This window comes from Dendrobates tinctorius, unplaced genomic scaffold (genome assembly GCF_039654945.1).
Source record: "Dendrobates tinctorius isolate UK_male_01 unplaced genomic scaffold, ASM3965494v1 ptg000060l, whole genome shotgun sequence".
Taxonomy (NCBI): Eukaryota; Metazoa; Chordata; class Amphibia; order Anura; family Dendrobatidae; genus Dendrobates; species Dendrobates tinctorius.
In genome coordinates, this window is record NW_027361728.1 from 23,415,127 (window position 1) to 23,429,077 (window position 13,951).

Below are 13,951 nucleotides of genomic sequence, written 5' to 3' on the forward strand. Positions count from 1 at the left end.
CCTCATCGATCTCGTCAGAGAAAGGGAGCCGCTCTGGAATATGGCTGACCGCCGCCACGCTGACCTGATCGTTACCCGACGACTCTGGGAGGAAATCTGTTCGCTCCTTGTGGACCGCTGGGAGGACCTCGAAGCTCGGGCCCAGATTAAAGAGCGTAAGTATATACAGTACCGGTTGCTTGATTTAAACCAGTGTTTCCCGAACTCCAGTCCTCGTGGTCCCCACGGATCATGTGTTCAGGATTTCTATTTACTTTGGAAATCCTGAAAACATGACCCCTGGGGACCATGAGGACTGGAGTTTGGGAAACACTGATGTTGTATACTAACCACTTTGTCCTTTCTCGTTTCAGGGGAGAGAATTGTGAAGCGGTGGCGGTCTGTGAGGGATCGTTTCAAGAAGGAGTTCAATAAAGAGATGCGGGCCCCGAGTGGATCTGGAGGACGCAGGAGCAAGTACAAGTACGCACGAGCCCTGTCGTTCCTCCGGGAGACAATGCTCACCAGAAGGTAAATATTACACACCACATGTGACAAAAAAATGTTTAGATGTAACTTTTTTTTTTCAGCCAGGGCCATACCATGTCACTATTTTAATTGTTTTTTTTTCTCTTTATTCCACAGCACGGTGAGCAGCACTCGGGAGCCTGCACGATTGGACCCTTCTGAGGCGATCCCTGAGGAGACCGGCACCGAGGGACACTTCGACCGCCCCGGTACATCTGCACCTTCCCAGCCTTCCCACACTTTCGACCCATCTGTCCCATCCACCAGCACAGGAGCATCGTGGCCGCCTACATTACATGAAGCTGCTGGTGAGGAGATCGCTTTCCCTTTACCCCACCCTTCTGCCCCTGCCACCTCTAGTACACCTGCGGGTACTGGGCGGCAGCGGCAGAGGGGTCAGGAAAAGACTTGTGCGCCAGAGTTCTTGCATCTGAATGCATCTTTCCAGAACTGTCTAAAAGTCTTGTCAGAGCAAATCTCCGCAGGCTATCAGCAGATCAACTCCAGCATTCTGGAGGTGAAGACACTTCTGCAAACCATGCATTCAGAAGCAAGATCTTCGCCAAACCACACCTTTTTCAGGTCTGTTGTGGAGCGCATGGAAACGCTCTCTCCTGCCCAGCAGATGCATGTAATGCATTCATGCCATGCTGCTCTCCAGCAAGTTACCTCCCAACCTCCTCCTCCCACCACAGTAGTTCCTGCACCCCCTCCAGCCACTTTCCATCCTCCCCCTCCTATTACATCTACACCCCCTCCAGCCACTTTCCATCCTCCCCCTCCTATTACATCTACACCCCCTCCAGCCACTTTCCATCCTCCCCCTCCTATTACATACCATCCACCTCCCCAGCACCAGCAACCTCCCCAGCACCAGCAACCTCCCCAGCACCAGCAACCTCCCCAGCACCAGCAACCTCCCCAGCACCAGCAACCTCCCCAGCACCAGCAACCTCCCCAGCACCAGCAACCTCCCCAGTACCTGCAAACTCCCCAGTACCAGCAACCTCCCCAGTACCAGACATCTCCCCACTTCCAGCAACCTGCCCCGTACCAGACATCTCCCCACTTCCAGCAACCTGCCCCGTACCAGACATCTCCCCACTTCCAGCAACCTGCCCCGTACCAGACATCTCCCCACTTCCAGCAACCTGCCCCGTACCAAACTCCTTCCCCATACAACTTGCCATCAACATCATCTGCTCCTACAGTCCCTGCCCAACCCTCCACTCCACCACCCACCACCTCTTCTGCTTCCCACATGTCCACCCATTCTGTAGTTTTTTCCACACCTTCACCTCTAACTGTTCCTTCCCCACCACGATCCCAGTCCTCTCTCCACACTCCCAGTGTCGAAGTGTCCCGCAGCCCCTCCAGCAGTATTTCCACCACACACTACACAGATTTATAATGTGTGTATTTAAATAAAAATGACCAGTTTTATGGTTTCAAAGCTTTATTAAACAAGTTTATTAAAATTTTAAAAAAGTTTACTAAAAAAACATTTTTCAATAAAAGTTAAATTATTTTACACTGGTTGTCTGTCATTTCTTTCTGCGGCGAAAAAGGTTAAATACAGGGTATTTAAAAGGTGAAATGGTATTCAAAACTAGGTATATAACTGTGGGTAAATTTTAGCTTTTTGCCACAGTTGTGTTCCTGGTTGTGTTTGAAGCAAAGTATTTCACCTAAAAAGTTGTGTTTATTGTTGGTGATTTCCTAACAATGTACACAACTTTTGTTAAAAGGTGAAATACTTTGCATAAAACACAACCAGGTACACACCTGTGGCCTAAAGCTAAAAATAGAGACCATGACAAGATAGCCAACTTTGGTTGGCAAAGGTATATACTGTTGGTACAGAAGGTACACAAGTTTGGTTAGGGCACAAATCTTTCACACTCTGTCATCCTGCCAGTGTACTCTGCCTTGAGGTGACATAAAGTATAGTGCAAAATTGTCCCTCATTACTGAAACCGTCACAGAACTTCTAGTGGTAATGTCATGGTAATCTTGCAAGGTGGTTTCTTCAGAGGTGTCCTCAATGGAAATGGGTTCCTTGCAGATAACAAAATTGTGGAGTACCACGCACGCTTTGATCACCTCGTCCACAGTTTCTGTCTTGAGGTTGATCGCAGTCAATAGGACCCGCCATTTGGCTGTCCGAATACCAAAGGTACATTCAACCATTCTTCTTGCTCTTGTGAGGCGGTAATTAAAAATGCGTTTTGGTCTTGTCAATCCTCTGCTAGAGTACGGTTTCAAAAGGTGTTCTGACAGCTGGAAGGCTTCATCCCCTACACAGACAAATGGCATAGGTGGACTAGATGTTTGCGGCAGTGGTCTAGGTGGTGGGAACTGGAAGGTGTTTCCATACAGTTTACGCCCCATGGCAGACAGTTTGAAAACTTGAGAGTCATTGGAGCGGCTATAGGCCCCAATATCAACCGCAATAAATTTGTATTCCGCGTCAGCGATGGCCATGAGGACAATTGAAAAATATTTCTTGTAATTGAAATATTCCGATCCCGATCCAGCTGGCTTTACAATGCGGATATGTTTCCCGTCCACAGCGCCCAAGCAGTTGGGAAACTGACATATCTGTTGAAACTTGTCAGCAATTTCAATCCACCTCTCTGTTGTGGGCTCTGGTAAAAACTCTTCAGCTAAGGAGTCCCACAGTGCACGGCATGTGTACTTCACAATTCCAGATATGGTGGAAATCCCGAGTCTGTACTGGAAATGCAGTGACGAAAGGGATTCTCCAGTTGCAAGAAATCTGTGGGGAATTAAAAAACAATAAATTAGTTTTAAATCACAGCATTACATACCAAAACTGAGCTATAACACTTGGAGATACAAACTACCACCAACAAGATTGCAGTGAAAGTGTGCTCTGATGCGATCACATCCAATAAATGTGGCTTACCTTAAAGTCACCATCAGACGCTCTGCGGGTGAAACAGAGAAGCGGCAATAGGTGTCCGCTTTTCTTATGAGGTGTGCAATGCGCTCCACCAAGTAATCAAAATTCTCCATTTTCATCCTAACATATCCAAAAAATTTATCCGGGTTTCGTCGAAGGTCCATGCAGAGTGTAGAATAGACCCCACGCGTCATTCTCTTGGCTGTGATGGGGTGGATCCACAAACGTCGTCTACGATGCCTGATGCGCTGCTGTCTCGCTCTCTCCTTCTCCAGAACAATCACCCTCAAACGATTCGCCTCCGCTATAAAATCCGCCAAATTCTTCAAAATATTTCCAATGACAACATCCATCTTCGCCAGTAACTTGCTCTTCTCTCCAACCTGCACTTTCTCCTCTACAACCTGTCAAAGAAGGGCTGTAGGAACATGCTATATATAGTTTTCCAGTAGCCAATCCCGTTCGGAAGGCCACAAGGGTCAATTTTAAAAACCGGATCCGGCGTAATCCGTCGAAAAACGGATGAACCGGATGAGACGGATCCGGTTTTGTCTGTCAAGAAAAAGACGGATCCGGCAGAAAACCGGATCCGTCACATCCGGTTTTACTAAACATTTGCCGGACCCGGCATTCCGGCACGACGCCGGATCGCGCCTGACGCCGAAAACCTGATGTGTGAAAGTAGCCTTAGTATGATTACAGCAATATCAATATATACACTCTTCATTCATTAACATGACCACCATGAAGTGCAAAGCTGCTTATATACAGTAGCGCACCAATGTAAGGAGATGGATAGATTGTCCACGATGGGCGAGACCTTCTCGTTGTTCTGCACAACTAACCACCATTTCAGAATCCATGTTTCGTGCCATCTTAGTCTGCATAATGGTCTCAATCCCCCACGTAACTCAAATTTTCCCTCATCATTCTGCTCTTCTCTTCTTGGTGTGAGACTCGATCCTGCCAACTATGCCAAGTGTAACATGGCGCGAGGAGGTAGCCATGGGCGGGGTGCTCATCTCGGACACCCTGGCTTTTTACATCAAAGTGGGGGTCCTCGCTGGGTGTGTGGACTTGTGCGGTGAGGACGCTACTTATGTGCAAGCAGCATGTAACTAATGATGCTGGGCCAGGTGTTTTACAGTTCAATGAGGGAGGCCATTATTCAAAAATAAACTTTTTACTAAACGGGAACTTTGCAGGAAATATATATTGGAGATAGCAGGTACACAGCCTTATGAACGTTTCCTTCACAATGTAAAGCATTTTCCACACAGTTTCAATTTGTTCCTCTTTTTCTCTTTTCTACTTGTCCTCTGTGTTCACCGTTTCTCACTACTTCACCACAACCCAGCTCGACACTATAGTTCAACTTAGAAGGTGCGTTTTACTCAATCCTCAGTTCTGCATTTTCTTTCACCTTAGCGGAGCTATGGTGCCAGTATGGCAGGTACTTATCTTCTCTAGTGCTGATACTCTGGAACTCTCACCAGGAGCACTCTATTTGTCTTGTGTACTCAGTCCTGTGTAGGCCTGTTACCTTCAGGAGTTATATGCTATGGAACTTACTGCTAGGCATCCTCTCGCAGGGCCCAACAGCAAACTAAAGCCCCATCAAGATCGCTGCTGGGTCACAAGTTTTGTGACGCGACAGCGATCTCACCAGCGAGATCGCTGTGTGTGACAGCTATCAGCGACCGGCCCCCCTGCCGGGTATCGCTGATCGCTGTGGAAACTTCTGGACATTTTTGGTGTCGCTAGACTCCCACTGGCCAGCACGGATCGCTGCGTGTGACAGGCGGGAGAGCAGCGATCAGCGCGCTGGTAACTAAGGTAAACGCAGGGTTTCTAAGCACCGGGCGGTGCATAGAAACCCTCTGTGTACCTTAGTTACCAGCACGCTGATGCAGGGAGCTGGTAACCAAGGTACACATCGGGTTTCTAAGTGATGCACGCCCCTTAGAAACCCAATGTGTACCTTAGTTACCAGCTCCCTGCATCAGCGCGCTGGTAACTAAAGTACACAGCAACGCCACGCGCTCGGCGTCGCTGGTGCTGATCGCTGGTGAAGCTGTCTGTTTGACAGCTCACCAGTGATCATGTAGCGACTCACCAGCGATCCTGACATGTTGATATCGTTGTCGGGATCGCTGGTGAGTCACTATGTGTGACGGGGCCCTAAGTGTCTAATAAAACCCTTTTAGGGATGAAGATTCATAATGACAGATTACCCAAAGGGTAAGTAAACCCATTTGGGTTTACTCTTCCAGGACTCGTCTCTGGAGAATCACTCTGTCCCTCAGCCAGTTTTCCTCTATACTGCTCTGCTCCAGAACACGCTCTCTTTCCTTCAGTCTCCGGTCAGCTCACGTTAGGGAAACCCAAAGATGCGGCACTGCTCCCATTGGACATTCTGGGCTAGTTCGAAACATTAATTCTTGCTATCCCTACCATCAGGCAATTAACATTGTCCACTTTGCTAGCATCTTTAGCGCACATCACAATTTACATTACAACAACACTCATTTCTTCAAGATGGAACAAGGGCAATAAGTCCATCTCCTTACACCTACACTATTTGTCTAGTGCAGACTTGTCATCAGTCTTGTCCAATTGAAAACCTCACATGAGAAAACTGCTTTTCTGTTGGAGCAGACTGATGGACAGGTCTGGTCACATGCTCCTCTACCAACAGCCATTTTATGGACAGAAGAGCTGTGCAGTCAGTGAGGAAAATAAATAATAGTACATGTCACAAAAACACATCAGTTAAAGTAAAGATAAAGTGGACAACCCCGGTAACTTTTTCCAAGCAAACACTGGCTCTGATCGGGAGGTCAGATAACAGTGTGAGCCAGCAGCTGTAACCGGACTTAAAAAGTTTACTGACGGTCACAGGCATCAGCTAATGGGACTACTACACCGATCAACCTATGCCTGCTGCCATTGAGAACAGCGAGGGCAGGCACAGGCTGATGGGAGTATTCATAAACCAGCACCTGCGCTATAAATAAATATTTTTTATTTTTTTTTTTTAAATTGTGTGTTCCCATCTATTTTTGATAATCAGCCAGACAAATCTGACAGCTGTGGGCTGCAACCCTCAGCTGTCAGCTTTATCATGGCTGGTTATGGCATGGGACAGAACATCGGACAGGTCAGGGATATGTTTTGTTTTCTTTATGTCTTTTCACAGGAGACCAGGGCTTTAATGGAATGGGCATAAGGTGGGTATTATTGTTGTTTATTATTTTCTGTGTTTTTTTACAGGTCTTCAATGGAATCGGTGTAAGGTGAGTATAACTTTGTTTTTTATTTTTAAATAAAAATGGAAAATGGTGCATATTTTTATTTCAAATAAAGTACTTTATTCTTACTGTGTGTTTATTTACAATCTGACTATGGCATTACTAATTGAGAGGGGACTTATATATGTCAGCGGCAATAAAACAGCTGATATCAACCCCACAAATATTAACCCCATTTGCCACCATCGGGCAAGTGGAAAGATCCAGGTAAAGCAATATCCATGGCCCCTTACCAGCCTGAGAATACCAGCCCCTGGCTGTCTGCTTTAGCTTGGCTGGCTGTTAAAAAAGGGGGGCCCACACCTTTTTTTTATTATTTATTAAAATAATTTTTCAAAACAGCATGAGGACGCCTCTATTCTTGATAATCAGACATGATAACATTGACAGCTGAGGGTTGCAGCCTGCAGCTGTCAGTTTTGTGATGCTGGTTATCAAAAATAGAAGAGATCCCATGACATTTTTTAGTTAATTTATAGTGCAGGCACCAGCTGATGAGTTCTCCCATCAGTCGACGCCTGTGACCGGAGGTAAACTTTTTACTGCTGGTGACAGCTGCTGGCTCACACTGTCATGGGACATTATGGGAGCCGCAGCACTCTTATCAGTGGTAATAATCTTACCGACAATCAGAGTCACTGGTGTTTCTCAAATGTCATGCAGATGACAGCGTGGGAAACACCTGATGTTCGCGGTGCCAAATCCAAACAGTAACACAGACTTTCTGGAGAAGTCTGTGTTTGGGGTTACGTGACCGTACAATAGGTTTTCAGCTCAAACTTTATTGTTCGGGATTTGCCCATCTCTATTCAGGAGGCAGAGGGGAGGTAAAGAAGTGGCTCATAAGTGGAAAACAAAGCAAATGTCTCTGATAAGATATATTACAAAGTTTGTTATGTTCACTTGTTCTATTTATTTGTGGAATGTTTGTGAAACTGACAGTGACCATCTTAAGAGAAATATGAAATTAGAGTTTTTATAAAATTGTACAGTATTGATAACGCTTCCATCTCCCTAACTTTGATTTCCAACATTCTATTACAGGCATGGCAATACCTTGGCATTACACAGGCGGAGAATGAAAATGAACAGGCAGCCATTGTATCTTTACAGAGGTGAATTTCAATTTACCGGTATATCATTAAACTGTAAAATAATCCATTTAAAAGACATCAGTATGTACATGAGAAATTATCTTTAATATATACAGTACTTATTTAGATAGAAAACGTTTCATTGAATCAAACAGGTTTGCTCAGGTGACAAGCACATGCTTTTCTGTAATTCCATTGAGATCAGGGCTGGCGTTAGGGGCAGGCAAACCAGGCAGCTGCCTAGGGCCCCCACTCCCCCAGGGGCCCCCAGCTAATGGCACATCACGCAGCCACTATGGTACCCCTGTGAGGCAGGGGGGCCGCCTGCCCCCAGTGCCGAGTCCCCCCACCGCCGCATTGAACTATACATTATATTCTATGGGGGAGGCTGTGTTATATAATATGGGGGGTTACATTATATTCTATGGGGAGGTGGGCTGTATTATATTCTATTTGGGGCTACATTATATTCTATGGGGGGGCTGTATTATATTTATTTTATTCTATGGGGGTGATTGCATCATACTCTATGAGGGGGCTACATTATACTATATGAGGAGGCTACATTGTATTCTATGGTGGGCTGCATTATATTCTATGGGGGCTAGATTATATTGAATGGGGGCTATATTTTACTTTATGAGGGTGCTACATTATAATCCATGGGGTTGCATTATACTATATGAGGAGGACTACATTGTATTCTATGGAGGGGCTACATTATACTATATAAGAGACTGCATTATACTCTATGAGGGGGTTGCCATATATTCTATGGAGGGGCTGCATTATATTCTATGGGGGGGGTTAAATTATATTCTGTGGAGTGGCTGCATTATACTCTGTGGGTTAGCTGAATTATTCTCTAAGGGGTGGCTGCATTATACTATAAGAGGGGGGCTGCATTATATTCCATGGGGGTTACATTATATTGTATGGCGGGGCTGCATTATACTCTGTGGAGTGGCTGCATTATGCTTTATGGGGTGGCTGCATTATACTGTATTGAGGACTATGGGGAATACATTATATGAAGAACTATGGCATGTATTATACTATGGGAAGTGAATTGTACTACATGGATGACTATGGCAGTGCATTATACTATATGGAGCACTATGAGGAGTGTATTATACTATATGGAGGACTGAGCAGTGTATTTTAATATATGGAGGGCTATGAGGAGTGTATTATTCTATATGGAGGACTATGGGGAGTCTATTATACTATATGGAGGACTATGGGTCACATTATATTATATGGAAGACTATTCGGAGTGTATTATGCAATATGGAGGACTATAGGGAGTATATTATACAATATGGAGGACTATGGGGGACATTATATTATATGGAGGACTATGGGGTGTAAACTGTAGATGTGCTTCTGATAACATGATACTGTATGGTGATCTGTTAGTGATCCATTAGGGATTGTTCTGTTCCCATCATTCTTTCTCAGATGGTGGAACGAGGCCGGGAAACAAGCGTTGAACGATTTCAATATTGTCGATCACACTCATTTAGCATCCTGAACTCAGCGCATGTAAATAGAACCGAAATGCTTCTGTGTGATGTGCAATATGTTAGCATCTGGGGCCCCATTTTAAACTTTGCCTAGGGCCCCACTTTGCCTAAAACCGGCCCTGATTGAAATGAATAGGACAATAATAGAATTACTGCATCAAATCTATTGTGTAATATTACCCTAATACATAAAAATCTATACTCACACCACAATTCTTCTATTAGCAATTACTAATTATTTTAGGTTCAAACCATTCAACCAAACAGGTAAATAATTCAGAAAGTTAAAATGACCTAATTATAATGATGGAATGTAATCTTTAACAATATTGTGCCATTGTAATGATGTATAGTAGGTTTCTATGAAGACAGTGGCTAGATGATAGAGTCACAGACACAGGTATACGTGAAAGTAGTTTGTATTAAACAAGCAGCACAGAACAGCACAGGTGCTGGCGGAGCCAGACAATGACAGCAGTGGTAACAGCAGCAGAACTCAGTCCAGTAGATAGCAAGTTGCACACCAGCACTATGTAGATGTAAGCAGACACAGTCTTAAGAATGCAGGCAAGGACAGTCACTTAGCCCTCTCCCTTGCGGGAGGGGAATCTTCGAGCACAGTGCAGTGGCAGAGAAAGTCACTAGGTAATTGATACTGAATGTGTAAAGGTAGCAGGGATAAGTCTCTCAGGTGAAACGCACACAGCAGTCAAGATCTTCAGCGCATACCGTGAGTGCTGTAGGAGCGGTGAGCGGTGCAGGCAGGGCTGGAAGGAGCCTTCAGGCAGACACCGTCAGAAGGTCCAGGCGGCGGCGGTTAGGCAGCAGGTAATCCAGGTGGATTCAGAAGGAAGGAGGTAGCACAGCGTGCAACTCCCAGCTAGCAGATCAGGTACAGGACGAGATATACAAGCAAGGTAGTCACGTCCAGGAAAGCTATTTAAACCCGGCGGGCGGGACCAACAGGCGGTGATGTCACAGGAACCAGTATGGCCGAATGAAGCCAGGCTTAAGGGCAACAGTAAGGGCAAAGTCCGGAACACAGCAGAATAGGAACGATGCTTACATTATTCCCCCCTTAAAGAATGTCCTCCGGACAATCTTCGACCAGGCTTGTCCGGGTACCTTAGATGAAACTGCTCCAGCAGCCGCGGAACACAGATATTCTCCACCGGTTCCCAGGAATTCTCCTCGACAGAGTATCCTTGCCACTTGACCAGGTATTGCAGCTTCCTTCTGAAGATCCGTGAATCCAGAATCTTCTCCACGACATATTGTTCATGTCCATCAACGAGCACTGGAGCTGGAGGAGAGGAAGTACGCCCTGGGAAGGAATTTGGTACAACTGGCTTTAGTAGGGAAACATGGAACACCGGGTGAACCTTCCAGGCAGGGGGCAATTTCAGACGCACCGCTACCGAATTCACTAGAGCCACGATCTTGTATGGCCCTACAAACTTCTGTCCAAGCTTGACAGTCGGTGCCCTCACCCTCAGATTCTTGGTAGACAACCAGACCGTATCTCCCACCTTATACACCGGAGCCGGCCTCCTGGTACGATCTGCTGCTCTCTTATACCTCTCCTGCGCTGTCGTCAAGGTGGTCTTTAGAGCTTCCAAATTCTGCTGTAAGAAGGAAAGATGGTCAGACACAGCAGGCACTGCAGCCTCCTTGGGGAACTGCGGCAAGATGCTTGGGTGGTAACCCTGATTAGCAAAGAACGGTGACTGCTTAGTCGAGGAGTGCTGCGAGTTGTTATATGTGAACTCTGCCAGGGGAAGCAGATCTACCCAATCGTCCTGCAGATGACTTAAGTAGCAACGGAGGTACTGCTCCAGGGTCTGATTCGTACGTTCCGTCTGTCCATTGGTCTGTGGATGGTAAGCCGAAGACAGACTTACTCTAATATCCAGAGCCGCGCAGAAACACCTCCAGAACCTAGACGTGAACTGCACCCCACGATCCGAGATCACCTCATCCGGGACCCCGTGCAGACGGACCACCTCTTGAATCAACAAGTCTGCAGTCTGTTTTGCTGTGGGTAATCCAGCGCAAGGGATAAAGTGTGCTGCCTTAGTGAGGCGGTCCACGACCACTAGAATGGTGTTCTTACCCTTGGAGACCGGTAGTTCAACAATAAAGTCCATTGAGATGGATCTCCAGGGACGAGATGGTATAGGCAAGGGTTGTAACAACCCGGAAGGTGACGCACGAGGCGTCTTGAACCGAGCACATACCTCGCAGGATGACACGTATCCCTCCACGTCCTTCCGGTACGAAGGCCACCAGAAGTACCGAGCCAGGAACTCTTGGGTCTTCGTTATTCCACGATGTCCCCCAATCTTAGAATCATGGATCAGTCGGAGGACTTCAAGTCTTGTCACTTCTGGTACATACAGCCGATTCTCCTGTAACCACACTCCTCCACTGAAATTTAGGCTTACTTCGGGGGTAGGTTGCCTTAGCAACGGATCTGCTGCGTATGCTGCTTTGATCTCAGACAGAAGATCCTGATGATGGATTGCAGAGATGAAATGAGCGGGAGACACAACAGTACTAGGAGACGACTCAATCACTTCCTCAGGAGCAGCAATCCTAGATAGCGCATCTGCCTTACCATTCCGTGCCCCCGACCTGTAGGAGATGATGAAGTTGAATTGGTTTAGAAACAAGCTCCAACGTGCCTCACGTGGGTTCAAACATCTTACGGACTGCATGAATTCCAAGTTTCGGTGGTCGGTAAGAACTGTAATTGGAGTTGAGGACCCCAGCAGCAAGTGTCTCCACTCCTTGAATGCCGTCACAATCGCCAGTAACTCCTTGTTCCCTACATCATAGTTCTTCTGCGCCGGGGAAAGCTTCTGAGAAAGAAAGGCACAAGGATGAAGAACTGCCTTCTCACCTCCTCTCTGTGACAACACTGCGCCGATGGCGACATCCGATGCGTCCACCTCAAGAGTAAAGCTCAGGTCTGGGTCTGGATGTCTTAAGATGGGAGCCGACACAAATTTGTCCTTCAGCCGTGTGAACGCCTCCTGGGCTTGCGGAGTCCACCGGAACGGTACCCCCTTCTTAGTCAGTTGGGTGATGGGTGCCACAATCTCAGAGAAGTTACGGATGAAGCGCCTATAGAAGTTGGCGAATCCCACAAACCTCTGAACTTCTTTCACCGATCCTGGCGCTGGCCACTCCTGGATCGCTCTGGTCTTTTGATCGTCCATCTGGAGACCCTGTGGAGAGATGACATAACCGAGGAACTGCACTGTTGCCCTGTGGAACTCGCATTTCTCCAATTTGATGTAAAGATGGTTATGCAGCAGGCGTTGCAGCACTGTCCTCACGTGGAGCCGATGTTCCTCGAGATCACTGGAAAAGATTAAAATGTCATCGAGATACACAACCATAAATACATCAAGCACATCTCGGAAAATGTCATTAACAAAATGCTGAAAGGTTGCAGGAGCATTTCGTAGTCCGAACGGCATGACCCGTGACTCGAAGTGTCCATAACGACAGCGGAAGGCTGTCTTCCACTCATCTCCAGACCAAATTCTCACGAGATTGTAGGCTCCCCGAAGATCCAGTTTGGTGAATATCTTAGCCTGCTTCACCCTCTCCAGTAGTTCAGAGATTAAGGGTAGCGGGTGCCGATTCATGACCGTTACCTTGTTTAAATCACGGTAGTCCATGCAAGGACGCAGACCCCCGTCCTTTTTCTTCACAAAGAAGATTGGTGCACCTGCAGGAGAAGTAGACGGTCGGATGAAGCCCTTGGCGAGATTCTCGTCGATGAAGTCCTTCAAGGCCTTTAATTCAGGACCAGACAAAGGGTAAATACGCCCGAATGGGATCTCCGCCCCAGATACCAGTTCTATCGGGCAATCATAAGGCCGGTGGGGAGGTAACATATCTGCCCTCTTCTTGTCACATACCTCTGCCAGATCCTGATACTCCGGTGGTAATTGTCCCTCAGTCGTAGCTACTACCTTGGGGATAGCAGCGACCTTAGGAATAGCGGGGTTGCTGTTAGAACTTGGAGGGAACTGCACTTCCCTGGTCTCCCAGTTGATGCGAGGATTCTGAACCTGGAGCCAAGGTAACCCCAGGATAATAGGGAAGTGAGGAGAAGATATTAGTAAAAAGGACAAATGTTCCACATGTTCCTCTCCAATGCATACCTTCACCGACTCAGTCTCCATGGTTACCGGTCCAGATGTAAGTGGCGACCCGTCTACTGTCTCCATCAAGACTGACGACTCCCTCTTCACTGCCCTGATTCCATGCTTCCTTGCAAACGCGATATCCATGAAGTTCCCACTGGCCCCGGAGTCCAACATGGCGGCGCTCTCGACACACCGACCCTGGAAGCAGACCCTCAAGGATAGGTAATAGTGGGAATTCTTCTTAGTAGCGGAGTAGGAGGAAACGACGGATGTCATCGAGATCACCACTGCGTTCAATGGAAGAGATGCCAGCGAATTCATATCGGCAAAGTCCAGGTCTCTCTGATTGTCTCTGCCCCCCGAATTGTTCAGATCTAGGACGCAGGACTCCCCCGCCTCGGAGTTACAATCAATGATAGCTGCA

At 46.9% G+C, this 13,951-nt stretch overlaps 1 protein-coding gene across 6 annotated transcripts in view; it reads left to right on the forward strand.

Annotated features, from left to right (window-relative positions):
- PEX5L (peroxisomal biogenesis factor 5 like) overlaps positions 1–13,951 on the forward strand; it is a 509,080-nt gene that overhangs the window by 479,653 nt on the left and 15,476 nt on the right. For all 6 annotated transcript variants that reach the window (XM_073578778.1, XM_073578776.1, XM_073578777.1 and 3 more), the window contains one exon: positions 7,789–7,859. In XM_073578778.1, the coding sequence (XP_073434879.1) occupies positions 7,789–7,859 (71 nt within the window). The remainder of the gene's footprint in view (positions 1–7,788; positions 7,860–13,951) is intronic.